This window comes from Manis pentadactyla, chromosome 8 (genome assembly GCF_030020395.1).
Source record: "Manis pentadactyla isolate mManPen7 chromosome 8, mManPen7.hap1, whole genome shotgun sequence".
Lineage (NCBI taxonomy): Eukaryota > Metazoa > Chordata > Mammalia > Pholidota > Manidae > Manis > Manis pentadactyla.
This window is the reverse complement of record NC_080026.1, coordinates 29,562,155-29,585,443: the sequence shown is the minus strand read 5'-3', so window position 1 is coordinate 29,585,443 and position 23,289 is coordinate 29,562,155. Positions and strand designations below refer to the sequence as shown.

Genomic DNA, 23,289 nt, shown 5'->3' with positions numbered 1-23,289 from the left:
AAAATAATTTAGGACAAAGATAATTACACTGAATAATGCACAAATATGTGGCAAATACAGTAACAAAGTTTTAAATTAAATAAAACCATGCTTATTTGTAAGTTCTTTACCTACCCTTTATCGTAAAATATTCACAAAATCTTTATGAGTGGGTTTTCCATTTTGTAGGTGAGGAAATTGCCAGTATCACACAAGAAATAAATAGCAAACCAGAATTTGAATCCCAACATGACTGATTTCATACTCTCAGCCATTATGTTTCATTTCTTCCCTATATATGTGAGTTAATGTCTATAGCCTCTAATGTGATATTGGTTCTACTCGCTTTGATTTTGGATAGTATTAGAATGGTTTGGTTGTATGTATGCTTCGGTTACTATGTTCTCAATTTAACTTACCACAATGAAAACAGGATCTGTAATATTTCAACACACTTCTATGGCATCTATCTTCAGAGATGGCCCTTAAACTTTATCAAATATAGCATGGCAAGAGTGAGCTTCATGAAACAAAAATCCTATTATATATATCTTGTACAACACTGTTCTTCTCCCTTCATCTACTGAATAGAATAAAAACTAGTCATCTTGGATATTACAGCAAGGTTCACTGCAACATTTTCACAGTAGCCAAAAGGTATAAGCAACCTAAGTGTTCATAAACAGATGAATCGATAAACAACGGTGGTATATACATGCAATAGAATATTATTTAGTCATAAAAAGGGGAATGAACTTCTGATACATGTTACACTATGGGTGGACCTTGAACACATTATGCTAAGTGAATAAGTGATACACCAAAGGACAAATATTGCATGATGCCACTTACATGATGTATCCACAATAGGAAAATTCATAGGGAAATAAAGTAGAGTAAGCATCACCAGGGCTTCAGGGAGAGGGAATGGGGAGTAACTGACTAAACAGAATTTTTGTTTGAACTGATAAAAATGTTTTAGATATATATAGCTGTAATGGTTGCAAAATATTGTGAACATAACTAATGACATTGAATTATACAATTAAAAATAGTTAAAATGGCAATTTTGTGTTTTACATATATTCATTTATAAATGTTTATGTATTTATATATATATATATTTACTTATTTAAAAAATTAATAATGTAACATACTAAAAACTACTGAGTTGTATGTTTTTAATGGGTTAATTGTATGGTATGCAAATTATATCTCAATAAAACTTTTTTTTTTTAATGTTTCTTGTTTTGGCAGGCCAAACATTTCAATACTGGAGCTGTACCTGGGGCTCTACTTTCATCTTACTAATTCTTTCTTTACAACCCATGTTCTAGTCATATCAAATAATGTGACTCCTTATCTATGCTGTGCTTTCTTATGTCTTCATATTATCAATTTTCTGACCCCTCAGTCTAGGAGAGTATTTTGCAATCTTTTTGATCTGAGAATTTTCACACTCTTAATTAAATATTATTGAGGGCTCCAGTGAAATTTTGTATATGTGAGTCATGTCTATAGCTATTTACTATATTAGAAATTTAAACTGAAAACATTTGTTTTAAAGATGTATCAATTTCTTTTAAAACGACAAAAACTGATTGCATATTAATATAAATAACATCTACGAAAAAAGCTATATTTTGGTTAATGAGAAGAGAACATTATTTTAAATTTTTGCAAATCTGTTCAGTGCCTGGATTACTAGAAGATAGCTGGGTTCTCACCTCTATTTCTTTATTCTGTTCGCTGGGCTGTTTTAGTTGAAGTATGTGAAGAAAATCGAGCCTCACACAGCAATGATGACGAAAGAGGGAAGAGTGTTTTAATAGCTGTTTTAGATAATTCTGGACATTTTCTTACCAAACCAATACAGGACAAGTGGTACTTACTTAAAGGTTAGCTTCAGAATAGAATCAGAAACCATAGTGATGAACTCTCATACTCTACATTACATTAAAATTCATTGGTCTATCTTGCACTTTGAATGGATCATTTACCCATGCATGATTTTATCATGTCATTTGGAAAATATTGGTTCCCTCTAAAGTTATGCATATCTTCCAAATGTTGACACATTTCATTATGCAACAACCAAAAAAATCCCATCAGTAATATCACCACCCACCTCATTAGAAAATCCTTCTGAGTATTGGGAAGCTATCAAGCTTACTGTGCTGGATACCAGCCTTCCAAAATTTGAATTTTGCTTGAAAGCTTTATTTTTGTTATTTGCAACAAACACTGCGGGTCATTTGCCTTGTGACAGGCTCATTATATTCATTCTTTAGAAAACGTCTGCCATACATGGAGGTTTGAATAACTATAGTGGGCCTGCTTCTCATTCTTTCAGGTAAAACTGATATTGTATAAGAGGAGCAGGAACCCAAATAATCACACAAATACATGCTTTCCTTCAGGCAACCGGCAACCACTGTACCTCAGAATGCATCAGAAGTGTCTTATGTGTATTTTATCACACAGAATATTAAAGGGATGTGTACCAAAAGATCAAGATTTAATAACATTAAAATATTTTCCTCTCTTCAAGGAAATTTTTAAGGGTATCTGATTTTCTTTTTTTCTGCTATGAAGTGGCCATGAAAAATACAATGAGTATTATTATAGTTTAGTGCCACTCTCTTAGTGTAAGTTGCCAGCAATTCAGTCACCACAGCTATGGGGCCATTTGTACAAATGTCAACACTGAAAAAAAACAGGCAATTATCTGGTATTATTAGGAAATGAGTTTGCTCTCTTAGACTCCTTGAACATGTATTGGGGATACCCCAGAGAACCACACTTTAGACCACAGGTCTAGAATTATTCTTTCTCCACTTTCCCTCCTCTGCTTGCCCCAAGTAACTAACAGATTCCTATTTATCCTTTAAATATCCTAAATTTAGCTCAGTGGCATCTTCCACCCTTCTCCCAGCTGATTTTTAATTCTCTAGGCCTTTAGTATCTTGTGGCTTCTACTGAATTTCAGTGTTTGTTTCCTTACAGTGTTCTTCTTAATCTGTAGTTTCTAAAGATCTCTGGAACACATATTCATGTTTACATCAAGGATGCCTGAACACAAACAATCTAGAGCACAGAAAAATGAATGTTTATTAATATACTGTGGATACAATGTGAGCACTTCCAACTCTGAATTGTTATCCATCTAGGAAAATGGAGGACCAAAGAGTATTGTAATATAAGCTTCCAAGAGATATAGCCAGAAAACAACAAATCTCAGATATATGTGAACTCTGTGACCGGTGCAGTTATAGTTGCATTTTCAAACAAACACACACGAGTTAAAATGGCATATTCAGAAATACACAAATTGGGACAAAGTTATCAATAATCATGGTAATATGATGGCAATATAGAATAAAGAAAGGAGGTAAATTATCAAAATTGCAATATTTCCAGAATCCCTCACCTGGCCTTAGTACATCTCCATATCAATAGGTATTTCCAAGGGGTGGAGAGAAGTAGTTTATCTCCATATCAATAGGTAATCACAAGGGTGAGCAAGGGCTTATCTAGACAGGAGAGGTTGGGTGGGGCCTCTTCTTCTGCAGCCAGGTCGCTAGAGACACAGCGGAGCTGAAGTGGACTGCTTGCAAGAAATAAATGGGTTTCTGCCATTTTATTTCTCCCTTGGAATAATTTCAGTTTCAAAGGTATTTTGCCCTGGGATTTTCCCCCTGGAGTTACACTATGCTTGAACTGATTTGGAAAAGTTGAGTAGGATTTGAGTAGGCAAAGAGAATTGTGAAGGAGATTAAATGTTTAAAGAACAAAATGAACAGTGGTAAGCACGGCATGAGATGGCAATGTACAATATGAAGATTGACCTAAAATATACATTTTTTTATATGAGCAAATATACAAGTAGATGTTTCATTTCACTAGGTGTTAGGTAAACATATTTTAACATAACTTGGCTTGTTTATGTATTAAATAGTAAAAAGCTAATAAAAATTATAAAATCACTGTTAGCAAGAGTGTGAGAAAATAGGCCTTTTCATAGAACATTGAAAACACAAACTGATATAGTCTTTTTGGATTGAAATTTGACCAGCTATAAAAAAATAAACACTGACTGATTTTGCAATTCTGTTTCTAGGATTCTGTTATAATGAACTATATTCACATGTATGAATAAACATATTTATATGCACAAATGTTCATTGGGATATTGTAGGTAATGATGAGATACCAGAAATAACCTAAATGCTTATAACTAATAAAATGGTTAAATGAAATAGTTTACCTTTAGTATGGAGTTAGGTATAGGCTTTCAAAAGAATAGGACAGTCTTATGTACTGAAATAAAAGCTTTTCAGGATATTTGGCAAGTGAAAATAAAGCAGCTGAATAATGCATTCCATTTTTGTAATTACAAATGACACAAAGAAAATTACGTAGGCATAACAGCTGTCAATTAAGGTTAAATTAATGGTATGGATGCAGTGAGAGGCAGAAATTATATTTTTAAAATCGTATTACTTAAATATTTAAAATAAATTTATATATCATTTTGCAATTTAAAAAGTAATGAAAAAGACTGACCTCAACATAGTGAAATTGGAAAAGTGGATGATATATGGAAATCACATAGAGATAGAGAAAAGAAAGAAGTTATATGAAGAGTATAAAGAAAATCCTTTTAAAAGTTGGCTGATAGGAGAGAAGTTTCTCTGTATTATATGGAGAATCCATACAAAATTGTATTTGTTGATTATGTCCTATAAAATATTTTAAAATATTAGATTAAATTTCTGATAACATTTTCCTATCAAGATTGCTCTCTCTATACACACACACACACACACACACACACACCTGTGTGTGTGTGTGTGTGTGTAACTATATATGTATATATAAATATAAAGTCTCTGAGTATGAGAAAATACTACTCACTGAATATAATTAAGTAGGATATTCTTAAAGATATAATTATACCCACTGAAAGAAAATAAAATTAGTATAGTTTTATATTGAAAAATTATTTTCCATGAATTGTAATATACTTATATATAAGAAACATTATAAAGGAACAAATTGAAAGTTCCAAGATTAGAAGCTAATAATCATAATTTGCATTCTTCACATGCTAGCAGTTAATTGCTTCTTTGACTTTGGGGGTCCAGATAATATAGCTGTATTTATTCTTGAATACAAACTCTAAGAAACTGTAATTGCTACATGCAATTACCACTGTAATTTCTTTACATCCAAATGAAGCTCATTTCTACCAAATAATTAAAAAAAAATTGTTGTACTTACTTTCAACAATTATTTGTCTGTCTTCCCAGTTATCTTTAATAAGCTGTATGTTTCCAAAGTGTGCATCGCTGTAAAAGATCCGGTTGGTGCCTTTTCTTCTTTGGTTATAATCAAAAGCCAAGGCTATGACATTCTTGAAATAATGTGGATTCTCATATGGCCTTATTGGTGAATTTAAATTGTTTTCATCAGAAAGATGTATACTTTTTAATATTGTTCTCCCTGAATAGAGCAAATAGCCTTCATGCCTTAGGCAAGTAACTCCATCCTCTGCCAAATATCCATGGGCACAAGTGCAAGTTCTCCGGGAATTTCCTCGGTAAAGACAGAGTTGCTGACATCCACCATTGTCCTTGGCACAAACATTGGTCCCTGAGGAGGAGAAGAAGATAAAGATACACACACACATCTGTAGTTTTTCTTTTATTTTCAAATGTTTCTTTTCTTACAGAAATGTTGAATATTTAATGTTGAATATTCTGGTTTCTTATTCTTAATTTCTAGACTTGTCGGTAAAAAATATCAAGCAAGTGAAATAGTAATTTTTAAATCACACCAGTTTAAAATCTTGGATTTCTTATTTAAAATATCACATTCTTCCATTTCCCTCACCATCCAAACAAGGGCATTAAAATTTTCCCTGAATCAGCCAGTTAAGGGTACAACTCTTTTTTGAAATTTCAAACATATGACAATAGGTATTATGTACTGTAATCTTTGGCACAGTAACTGATTCGCTCAAAACATGAACTAAATTCATGAAGAAAACATGCACTGTTTTTAAAATCTTTCTATAAAAATACAAAAAATATCAGAAAAACTGATGACTTCAATGTACCTAACCTTCAAAGCATACTGGACATTAGAAGTTTTTTGCTTTAGTTTTGAAGGAAGATGTGATATGCTATCACGATTTCTCTTCAGGCTAATTCTCCTCTATGAATCCAAAATTATTTTACATGTGTTTAGTGTCAAGGAAATTAATTATAATTTACTCCAATTGTAATTTTAGTGGAGCTAATTAATTAAAAATAATCCACATCACTGTCACATTAGTTTCAAAATACATATTTTAAGGAAGTGATGACTTTGAACATATTTCACACCAAAACAACCTTCTGGAGCCATAGTCACTGTATAGTAAGATGTAATCCAAACAAACATATTGTCTCTTTTTTACTCCCTAATACCTAATTGTGTTTTATAATTTTTGTTGTGTGTATGTATATATACATATATATATTTTTTTTTTTATCAAGTTTTTCTATATTACTTAGCCCAAAACTACACTGAAGATGTTCCAGTTATGTAATATGTTCATATTCTTTTATGGTCCTAGGCAAATAAATCTAGATATGAACTATTATATATTCATTTCATTGGCTATTATTGGATTTTTGTAGGAAGTTAGATGTATAAAAAATAGAGTTTTGAGATTTTAGAGTCATAAAAAGAATTAATCCCTAACTTAAGTTTGATAAATATTATTTAAAAAAAGGCAAGAAATAACATAAACTGCATTTATTATATGAATGCTGACCTTTCTCTCTTACTCGGTTAAAGATTTTAACCTCCTTCAGGTTGACTCCAAGACCTGTTCTCATGGTTACGGTTTCTGTGGCATCATTCTTGGGGCCTCTTCTGATGGACCCGTTGGCGTGTGCTCTGCCATAAAGTTGAACATACATGATCAGCAATCTTTAACTAATTCAAATCAAGCCAGTTATTTAAGCTGAAGAAACAGATGGCCCAGCAGAAGGGAAATAAACCAACTTTAGTCTGTCATTGAAACCCTTGAGTTTGGAATAGAAAGAGTGCCTGCCTCCCTGGGAAATTACATGGCTTGGCGAGATCTTTTTTTGTGACCTTGCAAAGGAATGGCTAATCCTGCAAGGGTAAAGCAACTGGGACTGAAATAACATTTTGAGACTCAAACACTTATGAAAAAATAAATTACCTGTCAGACCAGTAGATGTAAGCCCCAAAGACTGCAACTGAAAACATATCCACATTGCCCCCTGACAGCACCATCTCACGATTTCCTCCTGTCTCAAGGTCGATTCTTTCTATCCTGTCTGTTCGAGCATCACACCAGTACAATGTATTTTCCTAAAGATTGATTGAAAAGTAGTATTAAAAGCTGGTTTTGATTATGTGTTTTATTAAGAAAATAAGAGAACACTAAGAGTGGACTAGTGCAAGTTGGCAGTAAACATACTTTCAATCCTTAAAAAAATAAATTTGACAGACCTCATAGTCGATGGAGATACCATTCGGCCATGCTACTCCCATGCTTACAAGGACAACCTTCTCTGAGCCATCTAAGCGAGCCTTCCCAATGCAGGGCATCTGTCCCCATTCAGTCCAGAACAAATAGCTGAAATTAAATTGTTGATTTATAATAATATACAGATAAACACCAAAAAAATTATTAAAAATACTAAAGCAGTCACATTCATACCAACAGAACAAAAATAATACATTTTGATATCAATATATATACCTCTGTGTTTATGTTTGCAATTAATTTTTTATCATAAAAAATATTTAGTCATTTATAGAAATCATGGGAATGGATTAAAAATCCAGTCAAAATACTTCTTGTAAATTCTGCTCTGTCTGAAATGCTCTTCTCTAACTTGCTTGACTAATTTGTTCCCATTTTTCATATTTCAAACATCATTTCCTTCAAGAAGCCTTCTGTGTTCTCTCTGAGCATTGCACTATGTACTGGGCTTCATAGCATGGATTAGAATAGCAAATTTACACATATTTCTTTACAGTGTTATTTCTTATTATAATATTTTTGCCTCCACTAGAGTGTAAGATCAATGAGAACAGTAGACTTTTCTCTTTTACATTCAGTATGACACCTACAGCACTAGGTGATTAGAAAAAAATAAAAATAAAAATTAGTGGTAGGTAAATATTTAACTCATGAATATATACATGAATAAATTATAACTTTCAATTCTGTCCATTTAGACTTCAAATGTTGATTTTGTAAATGATCTTGGGACACCATCTTAAAAAGTGTATTCATACAGAAACAGACATTCCTATTTTAGTAATCTCATAATATAAATTATAGAAGGAATATGGAAGAAAATGAAATATAGAAAGAAAATCCAGAGTGTGTTGAAATTAAACATCAAAAACTGAAATGTATATAATCCATGCTGGTTCACTCATTTATTCAACATATACAATATTTATATTGCAATGTAAAAGTCCATGCTTTCAGGTAAGTAGGAACTATTCTTTAAAGTTAATACCACTGGTCTTTATTCAATTGTCAGATAACATCAATGACTAGAGTTTAGAAAATATGCAATCATTTATTCTTTCAGGAAAAAATGGGTGTGTATTCTGTGCATATTTTTGTATACATATAAGTATTCAGACACAATAAAAGAAAGTGAGATTGCAAATAAAAAAATCAAAGACCTACATTTCTATTTTGTATCTCCTCAAAGAGTTACCAAAGTAATTACTTATCCATGAAAAAAAGATACTTAAATAAACTACATAAAAATATATGTATTCTCTTTATGCGTGTTGTTTTGATTTATTATAAAAGCTGATTTTTTTTCTGTGAAAATGCTGTATAAATAAAGGTGTTGGACTTTTACAATCAGACAGAAAAAGAGGTGTGGCTAGGATTCCAAGTATATTAATCCTGAAGAACCTTTCATTCATATTTATAAGCTCTATAAATCAGAAAGAAAAAACTTTGTAGAAGGAAATCCAACTAATATTTTATTGGTCAAATCTAGGTTGAAATAGGCCGGAAAAACCATGTGCATTTGTATCAAAGTTAAAACATGTAAAGCTCAAAGGGAGATTCTAATGGTATTAAAAAATACTAAAAATTAAATAACGGAGGTAAAATTTGTTGCTGCATTAAACTTTTTAAGGACACATTTTAGCATTAATGATACTCTTAACATAAGTAGGCAGTTATTATCTTAAAATGGCAGGGGATGTTATTCTGTGAAGGAGGCATTTTAGGAGTGAGGGCAGACATGCTTACTTATTCAATCTGATTCTTGTCATCTACTTTTAATACGCTCTAGAGTTCATATATGGAAGGAAATGTATATATGCACCTTTTTTTTTTCAGTCTTTTAGAGATTCAGTTTATTAGCAGTTTTTTGTGTCATTCAAATTTTTCCTCATTTCTTTCAGGATCTAAAATTCCTCCATCTCAATATTTTCTTTTTATGTATATATATCTTTTTATTTATTATTATTTTTTGAAGAACATTATGTTTACTAGGCTCTCCCGTACCCCAAGTCCCCCCCACAAACCTCATTACACTCACTGTCCATCAGCACAGTAAGATGTTGTAGAATCACTACTTGTCTTCTCTGTGTTGCAAAGCCCTCCCCTTTCCCCACCCAACACATTATACATGGTAATCATAATACCCCCTTTCTTCTAACCCACCCTTATCCCTCCCTACCCTCCCATTCTCCCCAGTCTTTTTCCCTTTGGTAACTCTTAGTCCATTCTTGGGTTCTGTGATTCTGCTGCTGTTTTGTTCCTTCAGTTTTTCTTTTGTTCTTATACTCCACAGATGAGTGAAATCATTTGGTATTTGTTTCTCTCCACTTGGCTTATTTCACTGAGCATAATATCCTCTAGCTCCATCCATGTTGTTGCAAATGGTAGGGTTTGTTTTCTTCGTATGGCTGAATAATATTCCATTGTGTATATGTACCACATCTTCTTTATCCATTCATCAACTGATGGACACTTAGGTTGCTTCCAATTCTTGGCTACTGTAAATAGTGCTGTAATAAACATAGGGGTGCATCTGTCTATTTCAAACTGGAGTGCTGCATCCTTAGGGTAAATACCTAGAATTGGAATTCCTGGGTCAAAGAGTAAGTCTATTTTGAACATTTTGAGAAACCTCCGTACTGCTTTCCACAATGATTCAACTAATTTACATTCCCACCAGCAGTGTAGGAGGGTTCCCCTTTCTCCGCAACCTCGTCAACATTTGTTGTTGTTTGTCTTTTGGATGGTGGCCATCCTTACTGGTGTGAGGTGATATCTCATTGTAGTTTTAATTTGCATTTCTCTGATAATTAGCGATGTGGAGCATCTTTTCATGTGTCTGCTGGTCATCTGTGTTTCTTTTTTGGAGAACTGTCTGTTCAGTTCCTCTGCCCATTATTTAATTGGATTATTTGTTTTTTGTTTGTTGAGGTGGGTGAGCTCTTTATATATTTGGGATGTCAAGCCTTTATCGGATCTGTCATTTACAAATATATTCTCCCATACTGTAGGGTACCTCTTTGTTCTATTGATGGTGTCTTTTGCTGTACAGAAGCTTTTCAGCTTGATATAGACCAACCTGTTCATTTTTGCTTTTATTTACCTTGCCTGGGGATATATATTCATGAAGAAGTCGCTAATGTTTATGTCCAAGAGATTTTTTGCTATGTTTTTTACTAAGAGTTTTATGGTTTCATGACTTACATTCAGGTCTTTGATCCATTTTGAATTTACTTTTGTGTATGGGGTTAGACAGTGATCCGGTTTCATTCTCCTACATGTAGCTGTCCAGTTTTGCCAGCACCATCTGTTGAAGAGACTGTCATTTTGCCATTGTATGTCTATGGCTCCTTTATCAAATATTGATTGACCATATATGTTTGGGTTAATGTCTGGAGTCTCTAATCTGTTCCACTGGTCTGTGGCTCTGTTCTTGTGCCAGTACCAAATTGTCTTGATTACTATGGCTTTGTAGTAGAGCTTGAAGTTGGGGAGTGAGATCCCCCCTACTTTATTCTTCTTTCTCAGGATTGCTTTGGCTATTCGGGGTCTTTGGTGTTTCCATATGAATTTTTGAATTATTTGTTCCAGTTCGTTGAAGAATGTTGCTGGTAATTTGATAGGGATTGCATCAAATCTGTATATTGCTTTGGGCAGGATGGTCATTTTGATAATATTAATTCTTCCTAGCCACGAGCATGGGATGAGTTTCCATTTGTTAGTGTCCTCTTTAACTTCTCTTAAGAGTGTTTTATAGTTTTCAGAGTACAGATCTTTCACTTCTTTGGTTAGGTTTATTCCTAGGTATTTTATTCTTTTTGATGCAATTGTGAATGGAGTTGTTTTCCTGATTTCTCTTTCTACTGGTTCTTTGTTAGTGTATAGGAAAGCCACAGATTTCTGTGTGTTAATTTTGTATCCTGCAACTTTGGTGAATTCTGATATCAGTTCTGGTAGTTTTGGAGTGGAGTCTTTAGGGTTTTTTATGTACAATATCATGTCATCTGCGAATAGTGATGGTTTAACTTCTTCTTTACCAATGTGGAATCCCTGTATTTCTTTGTTTTGTCTAATTGCCATGGCTAGGACCTCCAGTACTATGTTAAATAACAGCGGGGAGAGTGGGCATCCCTGTCTAGTTCCCGATCTCAGAGGAAAAGCTTTCAGCTTCTCGCTGTTCAGTATGATGTTGGCTGTGGGTTTATCATATATGGCCTTTATTATGTTGAGGTACTTGCCCTCTATACCCATTTTGCTGAGAGTTTTTATCATGAATGAATGTTGAATTTTGTCGAATGCTTTTTCAGCATCTATGGAGATGATCATGTGGTTTTTGTCTTTCTTTTTGTTGATGTGGTGGATGATGTTGATGGATTTTCGAATGTTGTACCATCCTTGCATCCCTGGGATGAATCCCACTTGGTCATGGTGTATGATCCTTTGGTATACTTTTGAATTCGGTTTGCTAATATTTTATTGAGTATTTTTGCATCTACATTCATCAGGGATATTGGTGTGTAATTTTCTTTTTTGGTGGGGTCTTTGCCTGGTTTTGGTATTAGGGTGATGTTGGCTTCATAGAATGAGTTTGGGAGTATTCCCTCCTCTTCCATTTTTTGGAATACTTTAAGGAGAATGGGTATTATGTCTTCTCTGTGTGTCTGATAAAATTCCGAGGTAAATCCATCTGGCTCTGGGGTTTTGTTCTTGGTTAGTTTTTTGATTACCTTTCTATTTCTTTGCTTGTAATTAGTTTGTTTAACTTTTGTGTTTCTTCCTTGGTCAGTCTTGGAAGGTTGTATTTTTCTAGGAAGTTGTCCATTTCTTCAAGGTTTTCCAGCTTCTTAGCATATAGATTTTCATAGTAGTCTCTAATAATTCTTTGTATTTCTGTTGGGTCTGTCGTGATGTTTCCTTTCTCATTTCTGATTCTGTTGATGTGTGTTGATTCTCTTTTTCTCTTAATAAGTTTGGCTAGAGGCTCATCTATTTTGTTTATTTTCTCAAAGAACCAGCTCTTGGTTTCATTGATTTTTTTCTATTGTTTTATTCTTCTCAATTTTGTTTATTTCTTCTCTGATCTTTATTATGTCCCTCCTTCTGCTGACTTTAGGCATCATTTGTTCTTCTTTTTCCAATTTAGATAATTGTGACATTAGACCATTCATTTGGGATTGTTCTTCCTTCTCTAAATATGCCTGGATTGGCATATACTTTCCTCTTAAGACTGCTTTCGCTGCATCCCACAGAAGTTGGGGCTTTGTGTTGTTGTTGTTATTTATTTCCATATATTGCTGGATCTCCATTTTAATTTGGTCATTGATCCATTGACTATTTAGAAGCGTGTTGTTAAGCCTCCATGTGTTTGTGAGCCTTTTTGCTTTCTTTGAACAGTTTATTTCTAGTTTTATACCTTTGTGGTCTGAAAAAGTTGGTTGATAGGATTTCAATCTTTTGGAATTTACTTAGGCTTTTTTGTGGCCTAGTATGTGGTCTATTCTGGAGAATGTTCCATGTGCACTTGAGAAGAATGTGTATCCTGTTGCTTTTGGGTGTAGAGTTCTATAGATGTCTATTAGGTCCATCTGTTCTCGTGTGTTGTTCAGTGCCTCTGTGTCCTTACTTATTTTCTGTCTGGTGGATCTGTTCTTTGGAGTGAATGGTGTGTTGAAGTCTCCTAAAATGAATGCGTTTCAGTCTATTTCCTCCTTTAGTTCTGTTAGTATTTGTTTCATATATGCTGGTACTCCTTTGTTGGGTGCATATATATTTATAATGGTTATATCCTCTTGTTGGACTGAGCCCTTTATCATTATGTAATGTCCTTTTTATCTCTTGTTACTTTCTTTGTTTTGAAGTCTATTTTGTCTGATACTAGTAATGCAATGCCTGCTTTTTTCTCCCTATTGTTTGCATGAAATATCTTTTTCTATCCCTTGACTTTTAGTCTGTGCATGTCTTTGGGTTTGAGGTGAGTCTCTTGTAAGCAGCATATAGATGGGTCTTGTTTTTTTATCCATTCAGTGACTCTATGTCTTTTTATTGGTGCATTCAGTCCATTTACATTTAGGGTGATTATCGATAGGCATGTACTTATTGCCATTTCAGGCTTTAGGTTCATGGTTACCAAAGGTTCCAGGTTACTTTCCTTACTATGTAAGAGTCTAACTTAACTCACTTAGTATACTGTTACAAACACACTCTAAAGGTTCTTTTCTATTTCTCCTCCTTTTGTTTCCTCCTTCATTCTTTATATATTAGGTATCAGATTCTGTACTTTTTCTCTATCTCTTGATTGGCTTTGGGGATAGTCAATTTAATTTTGCATTGGCCTAGCAATCAGCTGCTCCACCCACCATACCATAATTTTACTACCTCTGTTGACAGCTATCCAACCCTAGGAACACTTCCATCTATAGCAGTCCCTCCAAAATAGACTGCAGAGATGGTCTGTGAGAGGTATACTCTCTCAGTTTTTGCTTCTCTGGTAACTGTTTAATCCCTCCTTCAAATTTAAATGATAATCTTGCCAGATAAAGTAATCTTGGTTCCAGGCCCTTCTGCTTCATGGCATTTAATACATCATGCCACTCCCTTCTGGCCCGTAAGGTTTCTGCTGAGAAGTCTGTTGTTAATCTGATGAGCTTTCCTTTGTACGTGATCTTATTTCTGCCTCTGGCTGCTTTTAACAGTCTGTCCTTATCCTTGATCTTTCCCATTTTAATTACTATGTGTCTTGGTGTTGTCTTCCTTGGGCCCTTTGTGTAGGGGCATATGTGGATCTCCATGGCCTGAGAGACTATCTCCTTCCCGAGACTGGGGAAGTTTTCAGCAACTACCTCCTCAAAGACACTTTCTATCCCTTTTTCTCTCTCTTCTTCTTCTGATATCCGTATAATGCGAATATTGTTCCGCTTGGATTGGTCACACAGTTCTCTCAATATTCTTTCATTTTTGGAGATCCTTTTTTCTCTCTGTGCCTCAGCTTCTTTGTATTCCTTTTCTCTAGTTTCTATTTCATTTTTTGTCTCCCCCACCATATCCAACCTGCTTTTAATACCCTCCATCTTGTTCTTTAAAGATTGGATCTCTGACCTGAATTCAGTCCTGAGTTCTTGGATGTCTTTCCGTACCTCCATTAGAATGTTAATTATTTTTATTTTGAACTCCCTTTCAGGAAGAGTCACGAGGTCCATATCATTTAAATCTTTCTCGGGAGTTGTATTAACAATTTTACTCTGGACAAGATTCCTTTGGCATTTCATGTTTGTATATGGCGCCCTCTAGTGTCCGGAAGCTCTATTCTGGAGCTGCTGAGCCCCTGAAGCAATGTCGGGGGTTGCAAGGGAGCGGTACTGGGGGTAGGAAAGAGCTGTTCCCCGCCTCCTGGATGCTGTGCCTGTCTCCACTGCCTGAGCCAGTGGTCCAGTCACACAGGTATAAATTTTTGTCCCAGAGCAGCCAGATATGGATCCCTGCTTTCCACAAGCGGCCAGAATCACAGTCTCCCCAGGAACTCTGCCTGTATTAACTTTCCAACCCAGTAGTCATGCGAGTCTCATGAAAGCACCGTGAAATGTAGGTTTGTGCTCCCAGCGCAGATCTCCGGAGCTAGGTATTCAGCAGTCCCAAGCCTTCCTCTCCCTCCCTGCCCCATTTCTCTTCCTCCTGCCGGTGACCTGGGGTGGGGGAAGGTCTCGGGTCCCACAGAGCCACAGCTCTGGTACATTACCCCATTTGCTGAGGTCTGTTCTTTTCTCCAGGTGTGTGCAGTCTGACGCTTCCTCTTTCCTGTTGCGCTCTCAGGATTAGTTGCGCCAATTAAATTTTCTAGTTGTATCCAGTTTTAGGAGGAAGCCTCTGTCTCTCCTCTCACGCCACCATCTTTAATCCAATCTCGCACCTTTTAGTTAATAGTAATCTGCTTTCATATGCATTAGATGAGTAATTAAAATGTTATTTCAAATGAGTAGGCCTTATCAGCCTAAATTAAGATATTCAGCTCTAATTCTGATGGCTAGGGAAATTGTGGCTCAGGAAATTAATGGTCCACAGTTACATTGCTGATAAAGGTTCAAGCCAGGAAGTGCACTCCAGCTTTACTAACCCAGGCCTGTAGTGCCTTCTCTATGTCATCTTACCAAATAGAAACATAATATAATGATATAATATAATAATCTTATATCAAATGCTATCTTGTCTTAGTTATAAGAAGTATAACAAAGATCTACCCACTTTCAAGTACTAACATGCAATGGTCTTAGTATTGAGAAATAGTCTCTCCTTTTTTCCCAAGTAGTCCTTACTCATTTTAAATTTGTATTACTTCTATTTACAAGTCTAAAACAAATGGCAATAAAATTAGGGTTAAAAGATATTCAAAGTAAACTATCCTGAGTACAGATTTTACTTAATTTTTCAGTAGTGACTTAATAAACTATCATAATATATGAAGCCAGACTGCATGGATCACTTTTTTGGCTAAATAACTTATCAACTTAATACAACTAAAAGATTCTACACCTATCAAATTAAGCAACATTTTATGAATGCCAAGCAAAAAATAATCTATTTGTTCCTTAAACGTAAGTTGAAAGTAAAGAACTGAATAGAATTAGCAGCTTGAGAACCATCAGAGATTATAAATCAAATGTGGAGAAAGAATACTCTCTTAAGGTTATAAAGCTGCAGAAACTTATGAATATTTAAGACAGTAATTTAAATAGGTGTACTTGGGATATGTTTAATGAATATAAATTCTTTGTATCTAAATGTGATCTTTAGCAATGTGAAGAAATGAAAATCCTAGTCACTGATTTTAGGGACTCCATGGAAATTAAGATTCAAGGATATTACATATCGATGTTATCACTATTTGAATTCAAAATTTTTTGTAGGAAAGTATTTGTTGGATTATATGATACTAGGCAAGAAAATGACCTTTGGGTTGGTCTAGCCCTGAAAATACTTATCAAGGCTATCCAAACATTTTCAAAATTGTTTAAATCAAATGCTAAATTGTATAATTGAATTTTCTCTGGATAATAATTTGTCTTAAGCTGAAAATTCTCCTATTTACAAAGGCTCACAGTTATAGAATTTAAAAACATAAAATATAAAAGGGACATTTAAATTGGTTTGAAGAATTATAGGAATACTGTCAGGAATCATCAAAACAACAATATCCCTATTGTCTAGATTAGATAACATTTTTGGCAGGAAAATGTGCGAACAATATACATCATGAGTTAATGTCCAATTAATTACTGACATTTGGATGATAGGTAATGACTCCATTTGGTATCACTGGGGTTCCCAGAGGCCTAGCATACCCTTACTGGTCCCCAAACATTTACTGAAATTATCATATGACAGTTGTACTGATGTCAGAATTAGTTACACACAAGTAAACTTATTAAGGGAAACAAATCTTTTTGTTACAGATTCAAGCTGAAAGATGTACAAAGTATTATAAATTTCTTGAGTAATTTCAAAGAAATATTTTTTTGAGAGATAAAGCTAACATGGAAACAAGCTCTGACTTTGATGGGGAAAGGGTAAAAGAGTATATGGAAGAAAGAGAAGAAATTTAAGTCTAAATTGTTAAGAAAGAAACAGTATTAAATGTGATTCTTACACTTTAGATATATGAACAATAGTGAAATGCAACTAATTTGAATGAATCATTTTCTTTGAACTTAAAATCATCTCTGCTAAACAGCTTCCCTGGACAGAGATATGGGTTGCAGTTTTCACAATACACTTACCATTTCTTTCTATTCCTATGCCTTCTCTGAGAGAGCATGATTTAGATACTTTATCAGATGTACTAAAGAAAACCTGAGATAACCAAAAATCTCTATACTGCCACAGAAATGAAGACCCTGCAGTTGTCTTATCCAGACAGCTGCCTTGGTCAAGGACAACATCAAGAATGTCATTGTTTTCTCTGCTAGATTAGGACTCAAAAACTCTGCAAAAAGTCAGAAAAGAATAAATAAATAAACACCCTACAAATAAGCACTAGTAGCTAACCTTTATATGATCACAAGCTTTTATTTGGCAAAAAATGTTTGTAATTTTCAATATCTTAGCAATTTCTCTAGAATCACATAAAATTCATACTAATTCAATACCTTGAAGACATCACATCAATGTCTTCATCTTCAGCATAAAAGCAAAATAATACAATATTGTAAAAGTTTGAATATACGTCACGAATACATGAATTGACATCCTTCATTCCCTATGAGGAATATGGTGTAAAATGCAGAACCTTCTTTATTCCTCACATCTTTTTATCTTCACTTATGTGCAGTTTTGTCTTGAGAAAGGATTACATGCCAATCCCAAATGGCCTTTCAAGTCCTGAATCTGTTAACTATTGCTTAGAGGCTCCTGTAACATAAAAAGAACTAAACCAAAGCTAGAAAAACATTCTGCTGAAAGGGAGGGAGTCTGGAGACAGCATCACCTTGAACACTACTTTTCCTTTGTTGTTTTTTTTTCTTTTGGATGATTTTCAAATGTTTTTTTCATTTCAGTCAAGTCCTCACTTGACAAATATTAATTAGGTACCTATTATGTACTACAAGCTGATGATAAAAAAATGAATTAGATTTAGTGACACCCATGATACTCACTGTTTGATGGTAGAAACAAATGGGTAAAGAGTTAACCTGGAAATAATGTTAACAGAAATACTTAAAAGTCGCTAGAAGTGCTGCATAAGAGAAGCTGTCACACCTGTAAAACAACTTCAAAAATGAACTTTTCTTTTGGTCATCTAGGTCATTCTTTTTCTGTTAAAGCTTAAAAAGGTATTTTAAAATTATCATTTGTTCTATAGGTCTTGTTCTGGTTTCTGTTACTTTAAGTTTTATATTAGTTTCCTTCCTCATTCACTAGTTTGAAATATTTAGTAATTATATACAGCAAGGATTATGTGTATGCCCACTCAACACTGGAGAAGTATGGAGGAAAATTCTTCACAAAGAGAAAAATTTCTTTCTGTAATCTTATATAGCACATTATGTTTCTCACTTTTATTTAGTTCCTTATTTTATTTATATATTTATACCCTGCCTCAACTGCCTATCCTCTCATTTTAACAAATACATATACATGTACATATACACATATGATATTCATTTTTCTATTTACTTGAATAGATTGTTCATCTTTTATTTATTTTTGGTGTCCTCAATATACAATATTGATGTTTCCCTATGGTCTAATAATTTTTCTGTAAGACATTTAACTCCTAGACTCCTAGAACCTAGACACCTAGTGTTCATGAGCTGAATTAAAATTCTTAAAACACTCCCCAAAACTTTGTAATTTGTTTCATGATTTCCAACCTACCTTATACATCAGTCATATCTAACTTGCCCTGGATATTCCACATTAAAACAAACTGAGGCAATTTCTATAGGCAAATAAAGAAAGAAATCTTTCAAATTTTTTTTTTACTCTTCTACCACATTTTCACTGTCAGATCCATTAAGATTTAGGGATATCTGGGTGGGGGTATCTCTGGTTTCCTCTCAGCATGGTCTGGACCAGGGGTTTCCTCTTGCACTGGGAGGTGACATGACCTCTCTTGTCTCTCTTTCTCCTCCACCAGCCACATGGCTGGACTAATAGCTGAGGGCATCCAAGATTCATGTTTAAAGGTTAAGGAATGAAGAGGAAGCATATGGTAAAAGAATAGGTGAGTAAGTCTTAACTACCTTTAAAAGAAGGGTGTCAACAGTAGAAATTTTGAGAAAATTTCCTAATGGAAAATAGTGTAATACCTTTCTTTCATTTGTGGTTATACTTTGTTTATATACTTCTCTCCAATGTAGAGAAAGCTGGCTCTGCACTGGGGCCTGATTGTGGTATCTCTGAGTCACCTGACATCATGGTATCTTAATATTATGTACTAGCACCCTGATTCTACCATTATTTTAATGCAAATCAAATTTAATTCCATTTGTTTTTTTAATGTGTCACCTTGCCTTCAGATGCAAAGCATACTCTAGGAGATGGTGTTAAACTATGCCATACTCTTTATATCTCAACAGATGTTAAACTGTCATTCAAGATCTTCTATAAATTGTTGAGCATATTAAAAAGCATGCATATATATGGAATCAGAGACCATTTGACCATATGTATTCATCAAAGACTAAGATCCCGTGTCAAGGTGAATCTCTACCATAGGAAGAAATGCTTTCAGCAAATTATTTATGGTCACAGAAATGTAAAGCTAAACTAAGAAGCAGTGTGCATCTTGGTGCCTAAAATGATAAAAAAAAAAATCACAGAGTAAATACAAATGTGTTTCATTTAGAGATCATGTATCATGAGAGGTTAATCAACTTTTTCAGTATAAGTTTAAGTAGTGTAAGTAGAAAACTACTTTTTAGCATAAAGAAAATTATTACATTTAAATATTTTAAAAAGAAGTGATGCTTTACCAAAGCAAGTCAATGGAGAAGAGAAACTGATTTTTCAGACTGAACTGAAATCATACATGCTTTCTATTTTGCATTTGGCTACATTTTTAAAAACCTTGTTTCCATTCTTCAAAAACAGGCTTCATGCCCAATTTTCAGGGCACATTTGTATCTTGGATTCAGCTAATTTACTCCATTATGATTCACCTTTTCCCTTGGCAGTACCACCTGCCATGTTTTAACTTCAAACAGAATGTTAAAATCCTGTACTTTATTCCTATTATATGAGTTTTGATACTTAAATGTCTATTTAGTATTACTTGGAAATCAGTGTTTGAATAAGTTTCACATAGATTGGTCATTTTTAAGCCTTTTCTCCCTCTGAACTCAAGTCAGTAAACATGTGGGTAACATATAGTGAGACACATATCACTAATATTTCCAAGTAATAATAAACATTTCCTGAAAATAAGCTTAGCATTTAAAAAGGTATAGCAATTCTTAACTACGAATCCTGAAACATATCTACCCATATGACTTCATACTTAAGAAATATTTTAAGAAGAAGTGAGGGTCCAGAGGTAAATAATATTTTAAATATTGCAACATAAAAAACACATATTTCTTTCTTGTTTTTGTGGGATGAAATGTAAATCTTATTTTAGGGGCTCAAAATTAAGAAATCAAAAATATTTACTAGATCTTCCAGATCTTCCAGCTAAGTTAGTACTGAGCTCACAGTTGCAATGTGGAAAAATGGGAAATCTAAGAGATGCATGGAGAGAAAAAATGGCAGGATTTAGTGACAGGTGGAAATAGGTGATGAAAACCTGCAGAAAACCTAATTGAAGTTTCAACTGTCAGGACAAAAGAACTGTGAACCCATAAAAAGAGGTACCACGGTTAGGAGAGGGAGTTAATGGACGAGAGAGAGGAAGATAAGTTAAGTTTCAGGGACAGTGGGATGGTCAAAGAAATAAATAAATAATTTCTAAAGGAAAGTGGAAATAAATAAAGGGATGGAGATGAGATTTTGAATGTAGTGCAGTGAGTAAGTAAAAAAGACAAAAATAAGTTTACAGGATAAAACATAGCAAGACAGAGAATGGCATACAAAGCCTTAAATGGGGAGAAAAATGTTCAGAGGAGATACACAGTGACAGAGAAGATGTATGGAGGGGGTCAAAGAGAATAAGAAAATTCACAGTTTGAGAAGGTAACCTAGAAAATAAATTCTTGAGTGGATAATCACCTGGAGAAAAATGTCAAGGAGAAGCAAATGGTGTGTAACCTGAAAAAAAAAAGACATCTCTGGATAAATTTATAAATTTCTGGCAGGAACAGAAACTGAAGCCCATTTCAGAAGTTCAGTGAAAAGACAATGGGTATAGGTCTCTATTCTAAGAAGTTGAGAATTAAAAATTCAGAGAAATAAGTCATTGGTAAAATGTTTTGGGCTTAAAATGACTGTTTCTCATTCTCTCTGTCTGACATTACTGTTTTCTCTTTGTCTTAATAATTTGAACCCCTAAATGTAAACATTCTTCACTTTTGTCCATAGACTTCTTTTTTTCTGTTTCCGCTCTTGGTTAATCTCATCCACTACATGGTTATCGAACTCTATACCACATGGACTCTGGAATAAGTGGAATATCTAACTCCTGATTCCATTTATGCACTGCTGAGTATCTTTCCTCCAGAATATGCTGTCTCAGGAAGAGTCCATGACTTCACATTGCTAAGATTAATTTTCAGGCATAAAACACTAGATTTCTTTTAAATCCAAACTTAAATATCTTGCCTATTTTAAGATTCTCTTCCTTCTCTCCAAATTTGACCTGACTCCTGCAGGCCTGAGGACTTGAACTGATAAAGTGACACATTTTTTTTTTCATTTCCTGTTCTTTTCTATTTACTCTAGTTTCCTCCTTATGTATTTGCCTCTAGCTCTCTCCATTACTTGGCTTAAGGGCAGGGCAAGAACCCTCTCCCTTCCTCCATAACACTCCCTAGGGTGATAAATAACCATTTCTAAGAATTTCTTAATTTAGAGATCAAGAATGCTAGAAATTCAATAAATTTTCCTCATAATTCTGATCTCTGTTTAGTGGGTTGTGTGGGGGCAGAGGAAGAAATGGGTCCAGGACCTACTGAGAATTTTACTAAGTAATCTAGTGAAGATACCTTCATGGTAATTTCTTTAAAATGTGGGGAACCCTGTCACCTTATAGTATTGTCTTAGAAACTGTATTTATAGTCTTGCCAATGACCTTAGCTTTGCCACCACCACATCTGATTATTATATTTCTTCTCCACACATTCCCACGTACATATAATACATTCCCACTCCATCTCAGAAACCTTCTCCTTCAAGTCTTCCCCATAATGTTTCTGCTAATCACCACCATTGCTGCTATTGATGCCGGGGTTCTTGCTTGCGGAGTCGAAGAATGAACTTAGCAAACAGTCAAGGTAGGAGAGCCAGGGAGACTTTTACTGAGAGACACAGTGAGAGGACAGACAGAGCTCCTGGCTTGAGTCAGGAGGGGACAAGAGAGTCTGTGTGGTGCGTTGTCTGGGGTATTCATAGGCGGTTGAGAGACAAAGAGCTAGGGATGCAGATCCACAAATGGTCTCTAAATGTTTATCTTTAAAGAGATACTAAATTTCTTGTCAGTTTTCCAGACTATTTTGCAGAGGTAACATAAAAAATTTACTGCTTTGATCCTTTCTCAGAGTAGCAGTTTCTTGGTTTGGGAGTATATCAGTCAAGGCTGCTTGTCTTGCTTTCAAGGTGAGCTGAGTTATTGACTTGATTAGGGCTGGAGGAGGAAAAGCAGCATCTGGGTAAAGTTAAAGATAAACTGGGCCTTTTAGCAGCTAAAGTAAATTTTACAATAGCCTCATTTAATTGACACAAACAAGACATGGGCTATGCTGAGGTATTTTCTTATCTGAGGGAATGTTCAAACATTCTAGACCAGGTTATTCCCAGCTTTTTAGTTTTAACTAATCTCACTGAAGAATGCTTATATTCCTAGTTTGATATTTTACTTTAGAGAATTAATGTGACCATGTCTTTGCTTAATTGTTTAATATGGAGTTCTGATAGGGGTCTTTTTCCAGAGGCCCTCACCCTACTCTGACTACACCCACAGTCCCTGTCTCACTATTACTTATTCTACCTACTCTAACTATATGCTATTTCTTGTTTTCTTAAAACTCTACATACTTTTATAATGGTCTTATGGAAACCATCACTTTAATATGAGATTTAGATATGAGATTTAAGCCTGA

At 34.4% G+C, this 23,289-nt stretch overlaps 1 protein-coding gene across 1 annotated transcript in view; it reads right to left on the bottom strand.

Moving 5' to 3' along the window:
* The window catches only part of LRP1B (LDL receptor related protein 1B), a 1,911,502-nt gene that overhangs the window by 470,800 nt on the left and 1,417,413 nt on the right, over positions 1–23,289 (bottom strand). Inside the window, exons 38-41 of the mRNA XM_057505633.1 lie at positions 7,513–7,639; positions 7,220–7,371; positions 6,803–6,927; positions 5,263–5,634 (exon numbers count right to left, since the gene is read on the bottom strand). Coding sequence (XP_057361616.1) covers positions 5,263–5,634; positions 6,803–6,927; positions 7,220–7,371; positions 7,513–7,639 — 776 coding nt within the window. The remainder of the gene's footprint in view (positions 1–5,262; positions 5,635–6,802; positions 6,928–7,219; positions 7,372–7,512; positions 7,640–23,289) is intronic.